General features: G+C 40.6%; 2 protein-coding genes across 3 annotated transcripts in view; one reads left to right on the top strand and one right to left on the bottom strand.

The window, feature by feature from the left end:
* Positions 1-15,138, bottom strand: part of MOSMO (modulator of smoothened) — a 31,250-nt gene extending 16,112 nt beyond the window's left edge. The window contains exons 1-2 of one of the 2 annotated variants that reach the window (XM_068699714.1): positions 14,611-15,138; positions 8,404-8,474 (exon numbers count right to left, since the gene is read on the bottom strand). In XM_068699714.1, coding sequence (XP_068555815.1) covers positions 8,404-8,464 — 61 coding nt within the window. In that variant the 5' untranslated portion in view covers positions 8,465-8,474; positions 14,611-15,138. The remainder of the gene's footprint in view (positions 1-8,403; positions 8,475-14,610) is intronic. The other variant, XM_068699713.1, reaches the window with a different exon arrangement.
* Positions 15,139-16,500: 1,362 nt separating this feature from the next.
* Positions 16,501-22,705, top strand: PDZD9 (PDZ domain containing 9). The gene is made up of 5 exons (XM_068699648.1): positions 16,501-16,638; positions 18,277-18,397; positions 18,836-19,012; positions 21,211-21,406; positions 22,387-22,705. The coding sequence occupies exons 2-5, from the start codon at positions 18,286-18,288 to the stop codon at positions 22,703-22,705; spliced, it is 804 nt and encodes a 267-aa protein (XP_068555749.1). The 5' UTR covers positions 16,501-16,638; positions 18,277-18,285.
* Positions 22,706-22,841: the final 136 nt, after the last annotated feature.

Genomic DNA, 22,841 nt, shown 5'->3' with positions numbered 1-22,841 from the left:
ACTGCCAGAATGTGCAGGATCAAGCATGCCACACGGACACAGCAGGGATGCCAGTGCCCTGCAGAGCTAACTGTGGCACACAAAGCAATTAATATGATAAAAGCATGATGCAGTGAACGAGGTGGGGCTCAAACATTGCAAAGTCAGAGCTCAGCAGCTACACTGTCACACGAATATACAAAGCACAAATCCTCAGATCTGCTTTTCCTCATAAAGCTTGGGATACCCGCCTGTCCTCTGCACTTCCCTCACTTGCAAACACTTTCGCCTTGTTTTAGAGAGAACACCATTCCTTGGGTTTAAATGTATCTGCAACCTTCTATATTCCCTGACAACAGATTCCTCACTTTTACCTTCCATATATTAACCACATCCCAAGCAACATGCTTATTACTAACATGAAATTAATATTATGGACCAATATGCCTACTGAGGAAGTTAAAACAGTCAACTGCTCCAAAACAGCCCACCCACCTGCACTCCCTCCTTTGCAGTCCTGATGAGATGGAGTGCTTCTGCTAGAAACCCCAGTTGTGTCTGCCTGACAATTTCTTCTCAAACTTCTTTTTAGTGTACAGGAGATTTGTTATATCATCTTTGCTAAGCAAAGAACATAGTTTACAGGGCTCCTAATGAGCCACTGGTGATGTAAATCTTAGAGCACTGCCAATGTGGCAAGGACACTGAAAAGTTTTATGTTTTAGTAATGAGCACAGTACATGGAGCTATGTTATTTGGGCACACTAAAACATTCATAGCTGCTGGTTAGGTAACAGTCACATGCCAGACAATGACATGTAAAATAAGGGCAGCTCAGTTAAGCCGTTTCCTGCAACTTAACTGGGCCACAGACAGGGACAGGAGGAAATGAGATTATTCTTGGAAAGTTTCTAAGTTCTGTCCAATTAATAAATTTGAATGGAAAAAGGGGCCAGGTCCATTTAAGAGGAGGAACAGACTGCAGCTGTCTAGGCACAGACACAGCTCACTACTTGATCCAAGCAAAAACTTAAAAAGTCTAAAGAGAATGCAGTGATTTGTTCATCACAAACTAATTCCCTGTATCAAGTTCAGGTTAACCATCAAGTTGACTTTGGCCATCTTGCCTTTAACATGTCTGCTGCTCCTTGCCTGCAACCAAGCCTCTCTGACAGGAGAACGTTTTCAAAGTGAGCGAAGCATAGCCGAGGAATTCCTGAGAGGAACAAACAACAAAATAAGGTAAGAATGGTTCCAACACAACTGCCCGTAACAGCAAACAAGGAGGAAGTATTTCCAAGAAGATTTCTTTTCCCCCCCCAAGTAATTTAAAGAACTCTGCATTTTTATTTTTTTAAGTGGGATGTTTCCCAGTCTTACATACCAAAATCATTTTCCTGTAATGGAAATTTTGTCACATTGGAGCATTTGTAAATTACCATACACACACAATTAACTGCAGCTAAGTAACTCTAAATGGAACAACACCTTTTTCTACACTTCTTTGCTTAAGCCAGTGTTGTAGGACAATAATATCTGGATTACCTAGATAAATATAAAGAGTACTGTAAAAGGATCAAATATAAGAATGTAAGATAAGATCAAATGCCAATTTCCAATCAAGTATGAGAAAACCACATCTGCTACTGTTTCAACATAAATAATTACTTCTTTTGTGAGGGATGGGGCATAGTTTGAAGAGATGCTGTTTGGCACTTACACCACTAAAATAACTTCAAGGTTACCATACAAGTCCTGTATTCACAATGTGGTATGACAGATTGATTCTTTTACTGCAGATGATCCACTGTGTTGTTCAGTTAGTAGATAAAAGGCAACCAAGTTCTGACTCACTAAAATAAGATTTATGAATGTTAAAGAATGATTTAGAGAAAGGGTTAAAAGAACAACAGAGGATTAACTGCAAAGTCACAGAATACAGAGGAACGCAAAACAAAATGGATTATGAGTTATCATTCCTGCATTTTGTATGCCAGATCTTAGGTTTTTGACTCTGTCTCTTGAATTACCTAACAGTTATAGTAACCCTGGAAGAAAAGTTTTAAGAGTTTATCACTTTGAAGCAGACCAGTATTATTTTATCATTTGACCTTGCTTCTGGTCATTTGATATGTCCCGTAGATATTTATTGGTTCAAAACCCACATCTAAGAAGAATTTTTTACAATGTTGAAAAATCAGTTTTGATAAAGACCTAGATTTACTTGCAAAGTCCTTGCCATACCTAGACTGAATCTTTTAAGAGCAAGTCAACATTGCAAGGTATATTATATAAGCTGCTATTTCTCTTCTACTCCAGTTATCCCCTTCTCAGAACTCAGAATGTTCTTTACTTCTCAAACCAACTTTGAAACGCGCTATTCTTCTTCTTGCAATATAGATACAAAAGGTGTTCCTTTGTCAGAAACTAAGTGGTTCTCTTGTGGAAAAACACTCACATTGGCAATAGATGAGGTAGCTTCCCTAGCTTCAAACAGTTTACTAGCTATGATGAACCTATTAATTGAATTCTATTTAACAATCCAATACCCAGACAACTTAACTTATTAGGTATCATTTTTGACATTCTTTAGAAATCCAAAGCTTAATGGCTTTTAAACAGAAGAATTCTCGTTTTAAAAATCTAGTCAACGTTAAAGGGTCATGGTTTATCAAGCAGCCTTGCTGCTGAAGACCATCTGGTGCCTGAATTTTCTCAGAAGTTTTCAATTCAGTATTTGTATGATGCCTAATTCAAACCAAATCCCCCTTCCACAAAAAGCAGCCTTTTCCCTCCCTCCCACCACCCCCAGAGAGAAAAAAATAGGGGCCGTATATTGGGAAAGATCCTTAGAACTTAGTAGTATTAGAGAAGTTTATTACTGCAGATGAAAATCATTATGATATAGGAGTTGTAAGTGGCGTTTAAATTGCAGACATTTGGACTAATAAACCGTAAGTTTATTTCTGAATTCCAACATACAAGGCTTTCAGTGCCAGGCATTTTTTATTATTATTTAGTTTAAAAAAAAAAAAAAGAAAAAGAAAAAGAAAAAGAAAAAGAAAAAAAACAACAACAAGATGGACCACCACACATTGAAAGAGTTATCCTCAGGCAACAACATAGGAACAACTCTCCTGAGGACATAACAAAGGCTCTGTGCATTCTCACATATTAGAGCCAAGAAATCTGCCCACGCCAAAGGTATTCTTTGCTACTTCGGAATGCAGCATTAATTAAATGTCGGTAAACAGGATCTCTAATAAGTTGCATCCTTCTGGTTGTTTTCTGACACTATAAGCATTTGCACAATAGGACAGTGTTGTCAGGGAGGACTGGAATCTTTAGTTTTTCAAGTGGCAAGGGCCTGGCAAAAAGATCTTGCTTCGTTTTAAAACAAATCAACAAAAAGCTTAAGGCTTTAACTTAAAAAGAAAAAAATAAAATGAATCTATAGCTATTTTCAGTCTTCCCCCAACCAAAATAGAGCTACTCAAATTTGACAAAATTGTGCCAAAAAAAAAAGAAAAAAAAAAAGATCAAAGGCAGTGCCAATATTTAAGCGTTCTTCCCAGTCAGCTCTGCTAGTTTCATGCCATATGTTCAGGAGAAAGCCAGAAGCTGTGACACCTACAGCTGTTCTGCCGTTTAGCATCTGATGAGCGTGTGTGCTTTTGAACAGCGTTATATTTGGCCTGGAACGCAATCCCTCTCCTCCAGCACACCTCGCAGTCCTACCCAGCCTCCTCAGAGCCCTCTGAAGCGGCACGGGCAGGCGGCTGAGCTGGGGGCTCCCCAAGGCCGGCCAGTGCTCAGAGGAGCCAGCAGCAGGCGGTGGCTGGGCTGCCTCCGTAAGGGCAGCACCAGCCATGGGGCAGCACCACAGCCAGCGAGAGCACAGGAATTCTCAGTCAGCACTTCCTAGGGGATCACCTCCCACGCTGGTGTCTTACACTGACCTGTTGTCTTACACCGACTCAGATGTCCAAGTGGATCAGGCAAGACGTACCACAACCCCCAAACCACACCAAGTAAACCACCCCATTGTTCTCTCTTTCCTTATTCAAGAAGGAGGAACATCTGTCAACCTTCCTGTTCACAACTTAAAGCAATTTCACTGGCCTTGTGACAAGGGCATCCAAGGGGAGGATGAAAAATCAAGTTCTGGCCCTGCCCTCAAGACCACACATTTTAAGAAATGAAAACTGGGAGGAAAAAGGATCATTTTCCTGTCAGCCATAGCTGCTGCTGATCTCAGCTCATGTCAGACAAGCTCTGAGAACACCCACTGGTCTGGCTCCTGCACGGTCTGACAGGCCTCCCTGTAGTGTAAGGTGAAAAGAGAAGTGTTGAAACTTATTTGCAAATTTTAGGCGTCTGCTCCTCAGAGGTTACAGGTCCAATGAAGAACATCTCCAATGTAGAATTTATTCTCTATAAGTAAAGCCTCATGCTGAAAGACAGACTGACACACAGCTTAACTCCATACAATCTATCCTCAAGGACAGCCAGCAGTTTTCTAGCTGATAAACATTTTAAGCACTCCTAATTTAAAGGGTAGCTTTAACTTCTCTGGCAAAAAAAAAAAAAAAAAAAAAAAAAACTTGTAGTAAAAATTCTCAAATTTAGGCATTTCCTCATTGCTCCCATCACAACAGAAACATTAAGAACAGTGGAGAACAGGAAGGCAGGAAGCATAGGCAGGATTTATCCCCAAGTTATGTTTTTCTTTATGCATTTTCCTATGGGAAGTCCTTGTTTTAGAAACCTGCTGAATTTAAGGCTGGATTATTTAGGCAATTTGCACGTGTTGTCTGTGTGGTGATAACAATTTCCCTTATCACAGATCATCATCTACAAATATAGACTGGAAGAGCCTGGAGACCTTCTTGGATAGAATAAGAGAAGACAGACTACTACTGAACAGTTCACCTTGCACTTGACTGAGATAAAATGTGAGCCTCTGAACAGCAGGGCTCAGTCCCTTCTGAACAAGTGGGACTACTCTTAAAAAGCAATCAGATATTATATTGTGCTCCAAAAAGCCTATCTGCTCACATATGTTTATACAGTTGTTACGCTGCCGTTCTGAAACAGAAGCCTCTCTAATTTTAGATTCAATGTAAGCAGGCAAGAAATGCTCTGCCCTTATCATTAACTTCATCTTACCAAACACACTTACAGAGCATTTAGTTCAGATTACATTGGGCATGTGTCAACAGACTTCTGTTTGTAAAAGAGGAGCTACTGCTTCTAGCTTTTACTCTGCTTCACCTTTTTCACCCCTATTTCACATTTTTTCATGTATTAAGCTTCAGGGTGCTTTTTGTAATTGCTGAATGATCCAATAGTATTCCACTGAAGATTTTGAGGCCACATTAGAAATCCTTGGCCAATCGATCTTTCCAGGTTTCCTGCACAATCTCAATTCAGTTTTAAAACCACGTAACAAGTGTGGGTTTAAAAAACAAAGTGAAACATACTTCGTCCCACGTGAGTTTTTGCAATGAAGAGCTACATCATTAACATATGAATTTAGGTGCATGATTAGTTTCAGAATGGAATTCAACCTAAGGAAAAAAAAGGTTTTCCTTCACCCTTGTGGCTTCTCTTCCCCCACAGCATGCTACGCCTACAACTCCTTGCATTAACAGGCGCAGAAGCTGCAGTGCATTTTCTCCTGTGTAAGAACAGCGATCAGATTCCTCCACTGTGGCAATTTTGGAGCTGACGCTTCCACTACCACAGACTATGGGAATAAAGTTGGTTGCTATGTGTGCTTTGGAAAAAATGAAAAAGGTAGCTCTGAATGCTGCAATTTAGAATATTTCTATTCTGTACAGAGAAGACTGAACAAAACAGTAAAAGCTTTGGGGATGCAAACTAAAAAAATATTTGCAAGTCAAACAAGTTGCTTTCTGTACAAAAGTCAGCTTTCAGGAAGCTTGAGGTCCATGACAACCTCTTATTTCCATTGTTTTCACTTGCATTTGGAATAAGGATGTCACAATTAAAGGCTGCATGTTTGACACGTTAAGCTAACACTGACAAAGTTATAGATAAAATTGTTCCCCCTTGTACATTTGCTGTGCCTATCAAGGAGATCAAAGTCCACCTCACTTCAGATGTTTACAAAGATTACTACTGCAGAAAGCAAACCATTCCATTGAAATATCTAAATAACATTAACATGTGTGCCATCAGTTAAAAAAGCATAAAAATAACCTAGACTCAAAACAATTGTTTTGATGTTCTCACAGCAAAGCAGTTCTGAGGAACGCTAGACAACCAGCTTGTCCCATTCTTTATTATTCTGATCCCGTAACTACTCCCTAAAATACAACTAAATTACGTGACTGGGGAGCAGGATGATAGCGGTAGGAGAGCAGGCAAGCTTCAAATCCAGATCCATAGCTAGCGTCATAAGTAAACCCATAAGTGTCCCCAAGTCTACTCTTTGTCATCAACAGAAATTGAATTAAGAAACAGAAGTGCACAAATCTGTAAAAACAAGAATGTCACTTAGTTTTTCTAACAAAGTTCATAAGTTTTTTGGAGGGGCTCTTTCTAAAATGGGATTATTCCTTTTTTCATAAAATAGTATTTTTACGACATCCAGTACTATTTTTCCCCTTCTCAAGTCTCACTGTTTCTTGGGACTATCCATGCATTACTTTAAGTTATGCTGTAACATTAAAGTATAATCCTATGCCACAAGGTTCTGCAAGGTTATGAAGAACCTGCTGATCCTACTGATTATCTATCTATAAATTATCCCTTGTAGGAGACTAAAATTATCATTGATGTTCTAGCTATCCAGTACAATGTTCCAGTAGTATCACTTCTGTTGCTCTAAAACGTTATTTGCTACTTGTGAAGGATTTTCAGAAATTCTTTAGGAACAAATCTTACTGCAAGCATGCAAGCCTCAAGCTCCTGAACGCATGAAATTGATTAGAAATAAGTTAAACTTAGAACTAGCTTGGATTTCCTCTTTTAGGAAGCCTGCATGTTAAAGGGCACTGCTTATTTTCACAAAAACAGCAACAGCTTCTTTCCAAGACATACCAGAACAGCTAACTTTATGGCAGTCCAGGAGGATAACTGTGGTTCCAACCTGTAGATATAGCCAGTAAGCATCAGCTGGTGTAACACCATTTTGAAAACAAACATCTTTCAGTTCTTACTGAATTGACGCGTCAGATTTTGTCAGTTCACTTCCCACAAGCCACTACTTCTTGATGGCCACTCCATTAGTTTACGCCAAGTGCAAAGCCGAGCCCTGCAGTGTCATGGATGAGAATGAAAGACCCCTGGTCTTCTGACACACTGTCAGGAGGGGAACTGGCTTTGTCTCAGGAGCGAAGGCCATGCTGGTTATTTGGTTTCCATTACAAGTGCTTCCACTGAAATTTCTGCATTTTTTTTTCTTACAATAATCTACACTTCTTGTGTATCACAGGCTGCCAAGAGCTGGAAGCAGTCACAGCAAGAGAAGAGGAAACCAGGCAAGAAGAAAACGTGGGCAATGACTGGAGATCAACAAAACAGAAAACACAGGGATGAGAAAGCTATAAACAGGGAAGTCAACTCAATGATGAGCATTACAAAGGTAAACAACTTGACTTTACTGCCTAAGAACACCGTAACTGATTAGTTTTTTTTGCAAACACCTAGCTCAGAGACAGCTCAGCCCTACTAATGTAACGCCCCAGTATCCACACAAAGAATGGCTTGTGGTCAAGTTCAAGGCATAATGTGAGATGTATTCAACTGGAAAAATATTTAAACTTAAGTGGATTATTAGCCATTACACCTTGAGAAACTGTCATCCTTAATAATCCCCAAGTGCTTTGGGAACTCCAGCACAGAACTGCACCTACGGTGAGGCTCCTGGGTAGCAGCTAGCTGTTGCTTATCACACAGCATTGCGCAGATAGGAAACGATAGCCTCTAATATTGCAGTAGATCCCTAGGAGGCTTTAGATGCCAACACAACAGAACATTTCAGTTCATCCCAAGGATGTAGACATAATCGACTATGTCTTGCTCAAAGAGAGGAAGCAACTCTAGATGCTCTGAAATTCTGAACCTCTGACTAGTGTTTCAGTGTGCTAGTGCTTCATATTTGATTAGCTTGCCCGGCAGACAAACCATCAGACTACGCTCCCTAAGGTACCTGAGAACGCACAACCGCTTGCTATCAATCCTACTTACAAGATTTAAAAAACATATACAAACACGATAATGCATAAATAGGAAATCTAATGCAATAAAATAGGAAGAAGCCAAGAACTTCACCTTCAGAAAGGCTTTAACCTACAGCTTAATTCCGTATCGATTCATACAGAATTAGATAAATTTAAGTGTTTTGCCACTCAAATGCTCTAGCACGTTTTCCCTCTCCTTAAAACAGGCACGTACCCTGCACAGATCCTCTTCTTGGCCATATCTCCGTTTTTTTCTGATCTGTGTATATCTCCATCAGTCAGAGGCTTGGGGAAGAAAAGTGAGATTGAGAAGGGCAGCTGGAGCACACAACAGGGGACTGCAGCAAAGTTACCATTGAAATTTTTTTCCCCCACATATAGTTCCCAATAAAAAAGAGATGATGTCCATTAATAAATTTGTAGGCACTGTAAACTACAATAATAACTTTTAATTAAGCAACAATAAATTTATTTTAAAATTTGAAGTTTCATAAACCATGAATTTATAATAATTTACCACTCCCGTATTACTTTGTACAAGAATTAACAACAGCCTCCATATCGTATTTGTTCCACCATACTACAAATGTCATTTTCTATTTAATTCTAAAGCAGAAAGCAGCATTTAACCTCCACAAAGGTTAATACTCTTCCTTAGCCATGAATTATTCTGGTTACATTTTTTTCTGAAGTATGCAGATGTCAACAAATTCTGGAAAAGGATACTAGATCCAGGTGGAGAAGAACTCCTGCATAAGGTGTAAATCCTAAATACCATACTACAGCAGGCAAGAAAAGTTAGTTCTCTCTCCTTCATTTCAAGACAATTAAAAAAAGAGAATGGAAAAAGTTGAGCTTGTGAGATACGTATTAAAAAAATGTAGGTCAGGCTTAGAAGTTTGACCTACTGATCTTCTTTGCTTTGGCAGAAGTACAAATTGAGTTTACATAATGCTACTCGCATCTAAGTGCTGGCTGGGAACTAAATGATACAAATGTTTTTAACAAGCCTAAGTCTTTAACAGGATTCCATTTTTCAGATTTCAAACAGTTTTAAATCCTTATTTTGTGGTACAAAAAGAATCAAAGCTTTGCTGATAGTGCTCACAGGCATTTCTGAGATAAAGAACACCACCTCAGTTTTACTGAGGAAAGAACTGCAGCACTACCACAACAACTTTCCAGCATCCAAAGTCAGTCATGCCAGCTGCTAGAGTTGAAAGGAAAATACACATTATTGGCTCCCAGATCTGCACTCCACAAATTATGTTTTTTTCAGCACTAGAGGAATTCCACAGGATTTGGTGACACACAAACTAACAGTTTTGTATGTTCAGACACTACAGAGAAAACAGAACATTCACCTAACAGACAGAGTTAATTTGTACTTGTTAAAATGCAAATGTAAAACATCAGTTCCTCCATGGACAAAACCAACCAGATCTCTTCATCCCGGCCCTGGCAAGCTCAAATAACCAGGCTGACACAGCTCTCTTTCAGGAGATTCTTCCTACACATAAAACAGTTCCATATGTTTAAATGTTGAGCAAGCACAACATTAATTCATTACAACAATGCCTTACTATTAATTTTTCTCGTGCCCTAAGGCCTGGTCAGTTGCAGAACCCAAACACAATTCAAGCCCTCTGCTTTGTCAGATTTTTACATCCACTTGAAAAACATCTAGAGTCATGGAATGGAAATGTTAAGGACAGCACCGCACTCCCAACAGAGGCACATCTACTAACAGGCTGCTCTTGTCTTCAGACCATTTGGTTTCTACATTCTTTACCAGGCCTTACCAGTTCTTATTCAGTTTTGTTCGTGGTTTTTACAGGCACTGGCAGCATCGCTAAACCGCAAACACTGGTAGCAGTGCCTACATCTTATGGCAGGTCCTGATTCCCTCACTGCCCAGATCAGCAACGTACCACAGAGCACCACCTCTCCGCCTCTGCCTCCTGCACGCACGCCTGGGACACCTAAAGGCAAGTGTATTATTGGAAATTATATTCCAGAACCTGACTTCAAACACCTCTGATGTTCACAACGGCTTTGCAGATTGCTTTTTAATAGTTGCCTATTTCTAAGCCATGACAGCACGTAACTCTTCATTCTCTGTATCATCAGAGCATTCTTCCATATTTGCGGTACACATCCCAAACAAGTCAGTGAAGAGCAAATAACTTCTCCTGTCACAGTGACTGCGTGGCATGGTGCAAAAGAATCAGAAAAAAAAAGGCATTTCAAGGAATTACGTCCTATCACACCACATCATTTTCTGTTAAGAGATGGGACAAGCATGTTGTGGCTTGAGTATATTGCAAGGTATTTAACAGATGATCACCACAACCCTTCTGAGAAGTCAGTTACACATAAATCAAAGAAAACAAAGCAGTATCTACTTCAGCACATAGCACAGTAATTGCTCTGTGGTACAGTTCCTCCACAGAGCAGCACGACACATTACCAGGTTCTCAGCACAGACCCTGAAGGGCCACACTGATTTTTGAATATCTTATCACTACATTTTCCAGCAGACAACTGCTGTTAGAAAAATGGTACCAGCTGGAACTCAAGTTTGTACCCTTTTTAAGTTGTTGATGCTTTATTTAGCAATACCGGTTGACTCAAGTACCTTCATGTGGCCTTGGGCTTGTTTCATGCATAGCCAGAGCTCCAATTAGAGAAAAAACATTTCCATAGCAGTTTGATCTGAAGCCCAGCAGGAGCTGAAAATCACTGCCAGGTCATATCACCTGCAATACCTCATAAGCTGATCCTAACAAAGCAACTGTTTGAAGTGTGGGGAGAAATTCCTCAGGAGGAGGTATCAAAAGTAGTGTAATAACACTGAACGGCAATCATCTCCTACATGGGGTTAGAGCACTTACTGCACAAGAGCAGCGAGTTAATGCCTAATTAACTGCGGAGCTTCCATTGGGCATAGCTTGCTCCGTGGATGCCGCTGACTCTGGATTCATACCTCACAAATAACACCGCAACCGAGTATTCAAAACCAAGAGTTACACAGAACATTTTTGGAAGATACATGGAAAGTCAGCATTTGTAAATGAAACACAGACAAGTGAAAGCCACAACTTACTGTCATACTGTTACCACCCAGCATGGTACAGAAAACTACAGGACATAAGTATTTGCTTTAGAAGCATCCACCAGAATTTAGCACCCTTAAATTCTGACACTGTTTTATTTAATGACTGCTACAGCAAAGGTACATTTTGTACTATAAATTGGAATCAAATGCACAATCACGCTACACAGAAAGGGATGACTAAGTCACATAAACAAATGGATAGCTTAACTTTCTGAAGGAGGATTTTGTTTGATTAAATTCCTTCAAATTATTTGACCTATTTTAAAAGCATTTCAAATCAACCCCCCACATGTACAGCTTTTAACATGTCTAACTTGAACCACACGTGCTATTCATATCCTTTTACCTATAAAGGGATCAAGTGCTGATGCTAGAATAACTTGTATCCCCCTTCCTCCCCTACTGAAGGCAAAATATCAAAGTCATTAAAGAGCATCCCACACAAAAAGGGAACATATGGAGATAAAACTATCAGCTTTTGAAATTCATTTCTGAAGTATACAGATACAAGAGCAAAATTCGTTACTACTGAAATCAGTGGGAGTTTTGGCATTGACTTAATTTAAAGCCAACTCTGCCCTTACTTCTTGCACAGAGCATCAGGTCAGAAAGAAAAGGATGCCTGTGCAAGAAGACCAAGGTTTCCACAGGGGAGTTGTCAGTACTCTGTGCTTGCGCTAAACTTCACTGAGAACTCTGAAATTTCATTTCCATCTTTCCTTTATAATCTTAAAGAAATACTTGAAGCCATGTGAAGGAACAAGTCTTTCAAAAATACATAGAGAAAGCACCAAATGAAGGCTTGGACCCACATCCACGAAGGTGTATTTCCTCTCTGGCCTAACAACAGATAAGCATCTGAAACCTTCAGTGCTCTCAGTTGTACTCAATCCTCATAATTACAACACTGGAGAGGAATTTATATAGCCAACATTTTTCAACTGACTACAAAGCTTTTTCTTAAGAGTAAGATTTAGGAGACAAATCAGCCCTGGTCTCTGCATAACAGAGCCTACCTTAAAGGAGGAGGCTGTTTTAAGGAGCCTACCTTAAAACAAAATACTTAATCTAGATTTTCCAGAAAAGTATTAAAGCAGCTAATCTGTTTCGCTATCCAGCAGAAAATCTGTATTTCCACTGGAGTAAGATGTACATGCTGTTTAGCATTTGAATCAGAATAGATTTTTTTTTTTTTTAACCTGAAACATAAACCCAGGTTTCCAATCTTAATGGCTGTAAACAGCTCCAAACGAGCTGATGCAGTGCTGTCAGCCCGGATTTGCAAGACCTCTGCTCCATGCAACACTCAAAGAGCTGCAGTACCGAGCAGCCCAGGCTGCTTCACGCTGCCTTTCACAACTCCGAGGACAGCATTACTCTCTTTTCTCCTTGGCACTAGGCTGACTTGTAGAAGCAGAATCTAGAATTATTCCCGTAGGAGATGAACCCAGGGACACAGAGGTTAAGTAAAGAAATAGTTTCTTTCACCAGCTGAGAGCACAACACTTCAAAACAGTACTTAGCTGTACGGATGGAAGTCGGAGGGATTGAATGCAGCTCAAGTGTGGTATTCTGCTAAGCGTCCCTGGATCTCGCTAGCAGCTGCGACAGGGTTTACGGTCAGGGCAGCGTCTTCCTGGGCCCTCCTTCACGGCAGCCTCTGGCTACTGAATGGCACTCAGAAACATTCCCCTCATAAATCAATACTACAGTGTTTACTACAGGAAGTCCTTGATTCAATGGGCATCCATGCACTTCCTTGCTTTGCCATTTGGGCAGAAGGCTCATTCGCGAAGCTCTAAGTACTAGGAATAAACATTTACATTGCTTTTAACCTGAGGTCTCATGATAGAGGACATCAAATCCCACATCAATAAAAATCTACAAAATGGTCATTAAGGAAGCAGTCATATGACAGCTAGCTCTCCTCTGTGACTTTAAAAAGCCATCAGCTTGCTTGGCTTCAAAACACAGCAAAAGAGCCAGTCTCAGGTCCATCAAAACATGATTTAAAAAGTCAAGTGCTTCAAAAAAATCCCTACTGATTTTGTGTTTGCCAGCTTAATTAAAACCAAAACTTCTTTGTACCCCTAAAAGCAGTATGGGATAGGAATGGCACATGATTCTCAAGTAATCATCCATCAAGTGACTCAGAATTAGTGATTTCTGGGAACAATACATCAAGAAGCTATTTTTGTTTTATGAGTAGATATTAAACAGTTTTCTTTAACAAATATATAAGTGGTCTGTACTTAGCTCCCCAAAGACCTTTTTTCTCCTCCCCATGAGCAATTACTTCAAAACAGTTTTTATTACCTCACTTCTGTACAGGCTGAGAGAATCCAATATTTTCAACACTGCATAGGGTTTATCAACAAGAGGAATGACTTAAGACAGATGTATTTAAACATTTCAAATGAAGATTATTTTATTTGACTTTAAGACCCTAAAGAAGGGCTCCTTGCTGCAGCACTGCTGCTAGATGGACCTGTAAGAGGAAAGAACCAACTACTTTATGTAGCCATAGGCAGGAAAATCACCAGAATTAAGTATAGGGAGGAATGAAAGCATCTAGGGAGATCCTGAATGCCAAACTTTGGGAAGGGAAGGGACTTGTTCCTCTTCTCCAGACCAGGCAGGGAAAGCCAGGTTCTGTCCTAGGCAACTAGAAGCTGGACAAGCAAGTCACAAAGATGAAGATAGGCTGGTCAGAGGGAATGCCCAGTCACCTGTCTCTAGTTGGCAACGTTTTAAATATGCTACTTCATCAGAAGAAAGGGAATACAACCCCACTGAAAACAGCTCCGTCCTCTCACGGACAACAAACATCAGGCAAGATGCAAGACGGAGGGAGAAAGTCTTTAAAGCCCTCTGTAAGAATTTACCACAGAGAGCTTTACCCCTTTTTCCCTTCACCTGCGGTTTGCCTGGAGATCAGAAGCGTGAGCCAGCTTGACGTGCAGCACACCAGCCTGCCTTGCCTCCCTGACGAGGGCACCGGGCTCCTCGGGGGCAGGACGGCCAGGAGCGGCTCCCCTCCGGCACCACGCGTGCCCTACCCGCGGGCTGCGCTGCTGGCAGCCACCAGCAGGACGAGCAGAGCCTCGCTCTTCAGGGAGCGCAACGCCGGGCTCCAAACTAACGCCAGGCGAGCTGCAGGCTCAGAAGCTGGCAGAAGCCAGCCGGCACGGCACGTCCTGCGCAGGGTTTGCGCCTCCCCGCACCGGGCACAGCGGCAGGACCCGACCCGCCGCTCCCAGAGAACCGGGCACCGGCAGCCCCCAGCCCCCGGCGCCCCCTCACCCGCGGACTCCCCGGTGTTGATCCAGTCGGGGTTGGCCAGGCTGGCGATGGCGAAGATGTCGGCGGCCAGGAAGAGGCATCCTGAGATGATGGTCAGTTTGTCCATCTCCGGCGGCTCCCGGCTCCGCCCGGCTCCCCCCCGCAGCGGGCCCGGGCCGGGGGCGCCTCACAGCCGCGGCTCCATGGGCCCCGCGCTCCCCGCGGCGGCGGCGCCACGAACGGGACCCCCGGGCCGAGCCGGAAGCGAACCCGGCGGGCGGGGGGGAGCGGGCGGCTGCTCCGGAAGGGAACCCCCCCCGCCTTCGGGCCGCGCCGGGCCGGGCGGGGCTTACCGGGGAGGCGGGGCTTTGCCTGGGGGCGGGGCCTGCCGCGGCCATACCGGGAGCGGCGATCGGAGAGGGGCGTGGCCTCGGGGAGGGGGCGTGGCGTGCCCCGAGCTGCTGCCTGAGGCGCGGCCCCCCCAAACCCCGAGGGGGGCCGTGTCCTGAGGCGCCCCAGTTCCCCCCGACGCTCCCCAGTCTCCCCCACTTTGTTTTTCACTTTTCAGCCCGTCCTTTTTCCATCCCGAGCCGAAATTGCTGTCCCTGTACTGGGTTGGGAAAAAGAACTAATTAATCTTGTCCAGAACTCGCCTAAATACCTCAGTTTTTCATGACAAGCTTCTCTGTGGGTTAACCCATACTGGAGGGAGAGGGAAATGCTTGGAGGCAATAAAGGATGCCCCAAATGTGGGGAGGCAGCCCAGCTTCAGGCACGGTGACTGCCTGGTTGGTATTCTGACTGGCATGGCAATGTGAAACACTGTCCATTTATCAGACAGCCCCCGCATCCACAGGTGCTTATAAAATACCTGATTGCAGTGATGTTTTCTGCCAGCAGCGAACACCCAACTGTTCGTACAGAGGAGTGGAACTGGACGTATACGAAAGTCTGAACTGACCCAGAAGCCAAGCAAGCGACTGTGCTGTTTGTTTTTGTCTCTAATGCAGATGGAACGCTGTACCAACAAAAAGGAGATGTTAGGAAAGTAACCTTAAAGTGTTCAACAGCAATCAGTGAGCCTTACTATTTGGAGGACAATACTTGTATTTATTCTCCTAGCCTTGACAGATTTTCATAAGGGTGGAGAACATAATAGGGCTTTTGATGAAAAACAGCTGAAATTGTTTCCTTCTAACAGGGAACAATTGGTGTGTGGCAGAAGAGGGAGAACTGAGATTTCGTTTAGAATACTTTAAAATCATATTGCACTAACAATGGGAATCCAGCAGTCTTGAAAAGAAGTTATTTCCAAGAATCATCTGTAACTATCCTTTAGTTAAACCAGCTTTAAATGGTGTTTAAATAATTTCAGTGCAAGCATTATGTAAAAGTCTGCCTCAAAATTAGTTTATCATTAAATAACTCAGCTTCACGGCAAAGGGAGTAAAGGAAGGAGGGGTAGAGAGGACAAAGAAAAGGCAGATTTATTTCACTGGCTTCTGACACACAAATCTGAAGTCAGAAATAGTGACAGAATACAGTCTTCATACCTTGCAGACTGTGTGGTCAGTTACTTAATTTTTCTCAGGTGTATTCAGAGGCAAACATATGCCAAAGGATGCTGTGTGAAGTACACAGATTCTCTGGGAAGTCTTGAGGCCCTGTGCAGGGTTGAGATAGTGACAGACAGGCAACCTAAGTTACCTTGAATAACTCTTGAGTAACTCCTCCAGACTGCAGCAGTCCCCTGGGTGCAGCCACATCCTTGGCTCATGCCACATGTCCCTGTGCCTGCGTCTCTGTCCAGCAGACTCCTGTTCACCCATTGCAGGGGGCTCGGAATCTGCCCGCCTCAGCATTCTGAGCAGTTAGTAGGCGTTGAGGTGGCCTCCTTGTCTGCCGGTAGACTTTTCCTCTACAGGTCATCATGGAGGCATAGTGCATTTCCAAGAGGCTCACAGAAGACATGCCTGCCCAGTGATTTTGACTGCATAGAAACATCTCTTTGCCTGGATTCAATAGAACATAAACAAACTTGGGCTACAGGTGGGGATGAAACTAAGGATGTTTCAATCTCTGTTTCTTTTTCCTCTTAATTTCCAACTCCTCAATCCTGCCTTGATACTGTTCTTCCAGTCCTAAATTTCAGTTGTCTGAATGTTCTGTCAGTCCTCCTATCAGTCCTTCTATCAGTTTATCTCCTTCACAGAGTCCCATTGCCCTACATTTTCATAGTATCAAGAGATATTCCTGCTCTTGAGGTTGAGTATTTGAAGTGGAATCATAGGCAAATGACAAAAGGAAATGAAAACTCTTCAGCAGAAGAGTGATGGATAAGATCCTGTGCTACTGCCTGCAGAAACTGCAGAATTTAAGGATGACCTTGAAGAAAATCAGTACAATGTTAGGGGAACTGTAATGTAAATTCTGTGACAGAACAATGACTGAATCCAGATAATTCCCATAGAGACTAAGTAGACCGATACTGTGTATGGTTAAAGGAAGAAAAGTCTGAAAGTGAAATCACAGCATTGTCTTTAAATGTTTTGTGGGCTTTGAATTAGTCACAGCTTTTATGGCTTTAAAACTATTATGCCCAGCAAGATAACTTACATGAAAATAAACTTAAAATCAGGATTCTGGCTTCATATTAGAGTTACCTGGATTTGTTACTAGCATTTTTTTTACCCAGTGGTGATCATTTGCAGACCTACAACTGTTCAAGAACTTTAATAGAATTTGCTGAAAAGTTGTGGATAGAAATTGATATAAAACAGCCCTGCATCCTAATATCATCTGTTTGCCTTCATTGGCCTGGGAGTTAAGTACTCATCCTGGAAGCAGGAAATGAGCATTCAGTTCCCCCTTCTGGCTGAAGGAGACTGAAACTCAATTATTGAAGAGAGCAAGAACACCCTGGGAAAGGCTTAAATCCCTTCCATTAATACTGCACCACTTTACATAAATTCCTGAGCTGGTCAAAGAGTAGCAGGCCAGACATCTGACATCTCAGAATTTTGAGACTGTGTTCCAGTGTCAGTGTTCCTTTGCTTTTCTTAAGCAGCCATGAAAATTAAATACTTCATTCAAATCAGATGTAGTACTCTGCTCATCAACAACAACAATCCTGCATTTGTCATGGCGAAGGAAAAGAAAATTTGAACCCTTTCTGCTTCCTTCTCTGTTTTTCTGTTCATCAGCCAAACTGACAAATCACACATTCACATTACTATACTTTTAATCCTAATTTCATATATTCAATGCTGTCAATTAGAGCCTGATCCAAAGATTTACAGAAGACACTGGAAAGGTGATGAAGGTTCCATATTTTACAAAAGAGAAAAATAGTGGGAATTTTCATTAAGTGATTTCAGACAGCTGGAGACAGACATCTCCAGCAGTTCAAGTTATTACTGTAAGAAGTAATATTTAAAGATTACTTAAAACAGAGTATTTTATAACTCATCTTTAACAGAAGATGGCTTATTTTAGGAATCTTGAGCATTTGTGTGTCCGTCTTAACTTTTCCTTGTTATTGATGAGGAGAACAGGCTTGAGAGAACGTAGTTTATTACTCTATTATATTTCTTGGTGGAGATGCTAGGATAATGTTGTTTATATTGTATTACCCGTATTATGCATTTTAACGGATAGTGGATGCTCAAGAGTATTTTATTTTTGCAGGTGCTAAATATGGCAATTGCAGTTGCTGCTCTCACGTTGGCAGTAGGGTATGAAACTTCTGTGCGGGAAATTCAGAAATCAATCTCCTCCGTAAATATTGATATGAAAAATTCCATTTTTGGTAAGAAGTCAATCCTTTCTTCAATTTCTTAACAGCTCACAGCTCCTTTGCTCTGTGATTCTGTACCCTGTTCTCTACTTTCCCTGAATATATTAGCCTTTTTAATGAATATTTAAGTAAGAAAAGTATTAGATTTTTTTTCTTGTCAAAAATGTGTGACTTTTAAGAAATAAGTTTCTAAATAAAAAATACTTTCAAGATATTTATTTGCAGAGAGATAGTGTATGGAATAAACTGACTTTTTTGAGTGTTGTCATTATAGCTTTTTGTCAGCTACTCAGCAGGCAATGCTTCTAAGAGAAGCAGTTAAGGATGAGGGACTTAACTGTTTAGACAATCAAGAACGGGTGCAGCTTCTGCTAAATGTCTCCTTAAACATTTTATTGAATGATGATATCACAGTTTAAACTATTCAAATTTTCCCCTCACTTTTCAAAGGACAATCACCAGCACTGGGAAACATTACTCAGCACAGACGGAGTACAGAATTAAGGGCAAATATTAGGACGGGCAAACAAGGATTAGGTCTTATAATCATACAGAATGGACCATACCTCCAGATAATGTGCCTTGTTGAGAAAAGCTCTGCAGCTAAAGATGGAAAGCTGAAACCAGGTAAACCAACCAACCGAACAGTAATATTCAAATTTAACAGCATTAAAAATATTGCCATTCTGCATTTATGCTTCAGGCCTGTCTCTGATTTATCTAGACTTACATAGATCAAAAGAAACTCAATTTAAAAATACAGAGCAAAGAAACTAGCACAAACCGTATAAAGCTCAGTGCCAACACGTCACTGTAATGGAATACCTATGATCTTAAAATAGCTGATAAAGACGACTATTTCATAATCAGATCAAGGTTTAAATCTTTATATTATTCTGCAGATAAAACAGATTTCCTATTCATCAGCAGGTTTGTTCAAAAATAGTTTGTCTATTACCGTTATATAGCAATGAAACTTTAATAATTTCTTTCTTTGTTCAGTGCATTGTTGTTCAAATAATTTCATTCTACAAGTAATGCAAAACTTCCTGAGGGCATGAAATTAGTTTGCCTTATTGTTTGCTTTTTATTTCTCTTCTTTATAGAAATTGTTAGAAAGTGGTAATGGACTAATCTCTATGCTCTGACAATCCATAGAGGTGTTCCCCTTCCTAAATGTTTTAAACATGAGATGTGCCTTATGAGTACTAACAGACTATTACTGATTAAGGTTTCTTGTGAAACATCAGACACCTATATTAGGCTTGTAATTGAAAGCTCTGTAAATTTGACTGCTTCATATGGGTCCCTAGACCACTTACATTAGACTCATAAACTACAGTTTGGGGATGATAGTGTGCTACGTTACTACCAAATATTAAATAGTCTCTAACGTAGATAATGAAACTAAGACTTGATGGTAATGAACTAATTTAGGATTTACTGGCTGTCCAGTGAAAATGCTTATCTTCAAATTAGAACAATTTCCCCAGCATTGTCCTTTTAGTTCTGGCAGTTCTTTCTTCTCACATTTCGGTTACAGTTTTAAGCATTAGGATGAAAGATCCACATTACTGCTTATAGTTTATTAAAAGAGCTTGTGTGATTCTGTTGAATTTAACAGGGATAAGGTAGAAGTTAACGCAGGAAGCAAGAGGCCCTAGTGTCTTAAAATCCTACAACTAGACTCACCAAATACATATGCTAACATGTATGCTAAAAAGAAGAAATAGGGCTGCTAAGTATAGGTGCTTCCTCTGAATACCTTCATGCTGCAAGAGGTTATCCCAACACAAATCTTGAGTGGCCACTGAAGGATATTATTTAGCACAAAACTGAGAGGTGAACTGAAAAGCTAGGTAGTGTATCAGACTATAGATGCTGAAGCAGAGGCAAAACTATCTTACGTCTGCAATTCAGAAATACCTTTGATTTGCCACAGCAGTGTTATCAGCATAGTATGGGCAGAAAATCAGAATTCTGGTGTTTAATAGATTATTTCAGTAGTTTCTTGGAGAAGTTTTAAAATATATGGACATTTACAGCTATGTATTTTGAAACAAGTAACTCACATGATTTACCTTTCTGATTAAGTGAAGCTGAGAACTTACATACCACTGTTGGTAAAAAGTTTCCTGTTGCTTTTTTGGTATCTGATATCTTGGTATTTGTTCCAGAAATTCTTTTGTGCCCCAGTAGAACCAGTATCTTGCTAGAGTGGAGAGTAAGTGTGATGATAATGGAGCAGCAGTAGCTAATGGAAAAAGTAAATGAAAATATGGTTCAAATACAGACATCTGTAACCCAAAAATAGTTAAAGAAAAGAGAGCAGAGGGAGAGAAGCTCCTTGATCTACCTATTATGGTAGCAGACAGCTCTACTGCTTATTCAAATCCCCTATGTTGTTCTGTTGCAGTTCAATACATGTTTATCGATAACTGCTCCTCTTCACAACAGGTAATGTTACTGATCAGAGAATTCACCATGGTACCTTTGTCTTCCCTAATAAAACACCACAGAAATGCAAGGTAACACTGAATAGGCAATCTAAAGTATGGTACATTGACTCAGAAACAGCCCAAAGCATGTAACTCAACTGCAGCTTTCCTTAGCATTGTAAAAAAGTTCTTGACAGAGCTGTAAAGAACTTTTCTTTCATTAAAAAAAAGAAAGCAAAAGTAAAGTTGCATCCAGTTGAGGAGCTGCTAAACACGCTTTTAAAAAAAAGTAAAAATATATCAATTAAGACTATTTTGTAATATGGACAAAAAAAAACCTTGAAAGAGTCTTTAAAACTGATTGCTGTCAATTTTCTTCCTTGGCAGGTGATGTTCTAATAAAGATTGGACATGCTGACGTTTTAGGATGTACTCTGCAAGAGCTTCGGAAAATCCTGCGCAATATTCCTGTAGGGACTACTCTACAAATCAGGGTTTACAGAAATTTTATTGAAGTACCTCAACACTGGCAGAGTGCAGTTGAATTAATACCTGAAGTAAAGCTTCCTGTGATGACAGAAGAGTAAGAAACAAGTGTTGTACATAACTAGAATTTCATACCTTGCTTATTATTCTAGCAAGAAAGAGTATTAGCATTTTAATTTCAGGGGTCTGTAAAGATTTTTACTTTCTCTCATGGAGAATTGTAATTTGAAATATCAAATACCAAGAGAGATGTTTGCTTTTGTAGTTTCATTCAAGACAGGGTCAAAATACATATTATTTTAGACATGTCCCTTTCTCCATAGAAACCATAAAAATTCTGGTTGCCAATAATTCCCCTGAAGTCCACGAGGCTAGATTAATTTGTAATGGCCAAGGATGTAGATGCTTACAAGTAACCAATGATCTCAAGATGGAGGTCATGTTAAAAGCTAAACTGTTTCTTAATAACTCAAACTACTGACAGCAGCAAATAACATTTTAAATTCATTGTGAGTGGAAAGGCACCTATCTTGGGAGAACCACTACATAAATACAGCAGCTTTTAAAACTGTATTGCTCGCAATTCTAAAGGTGGTTCATACAGCAAGTGTAATTAATCTAGATGGGATACATGGCAGTTACAAGTTTTCCTGAGGCACAAAGTTACAATAGAAACCTCAGAGATAAGGGAAGGAACGTAAGTATGAAAAACAGATAATTAGGCTGGAACAGCCTAACAATGAGACAGAGAGGAAGCTCATGCAGCAAAAGGGTTTCTAAAAGATTAAACCTCTAGGCTTATGTTTAAATAAATCGAAGCATTTACTATTCCAAAAGAGCAGGGAAAGGATAGCTTTTCTTTTGACCAAATGACAGCTTAGCCACTAGAGTCCAAAAGAAACAATGTGCAAACGGTAATGGACAATAGTATTACTTTGGTATTAGAGCATCTACAGAACTAATGAATTTGTCTCTGGAACAAATATTTGCAAAAATTAAGACTCCATGATTAGGCAAGGTAACTAAATGACTAAGGGAATTATTACATCTGAGTAATCCCACATTGTATCCTTTCAGCACAAGTGAAGACACTGAGGAGGAAGACATTGGGACCAGTAGTGATGATGATACAGACTTGGAAACTTTTCGGTATACATCTTCCCAGTCATCCTGTTCTGAGTTTACTCATGAATTATCATCAATATACAAGAGTTTACATGTATCTGATACAATCCAGACACTTACAGAAGGGAGAAACAGTGGATGTGACATTGCTCTTCATAATTATGTTGACGCACTGTGCAATTCTGAGTTTGATGCTAGTGGTGTTGGACCCCCGCCATATCGGACTGTGGAAAACAGTGAGACCAGTTCCTCTTCTCACTCTTCTGTATAAGACACAACCTGTCTGAAGGAACTTGCCTTTGCTTTGGAATAAAACTTCAAAACTTTGACTTCTTCAGAAGTTGTATTTTTTTTTAATACATGCCTAGACTTCCAAAAACACAGAAGTCCTAGCATATTTAAAATTA

Source organism: Anas acuta, chromosome 15, assembly GCF_963932015.1.
Source record: "Anas acuta chromosome 15, bAnaAcu1.1, whole genome shotgun sequence".
NCBI classification, from domain to species: Eukaryota; Metazoa; Chordata; class Aves; order Anseriformes; family Anatidae; genus Anas; species Anas acuta.
The sequence above is the reverse complement of the archived record's forward strand: the minus strand, read 5'-3'. Positions and strand labels throughout refer to the sequence as shown.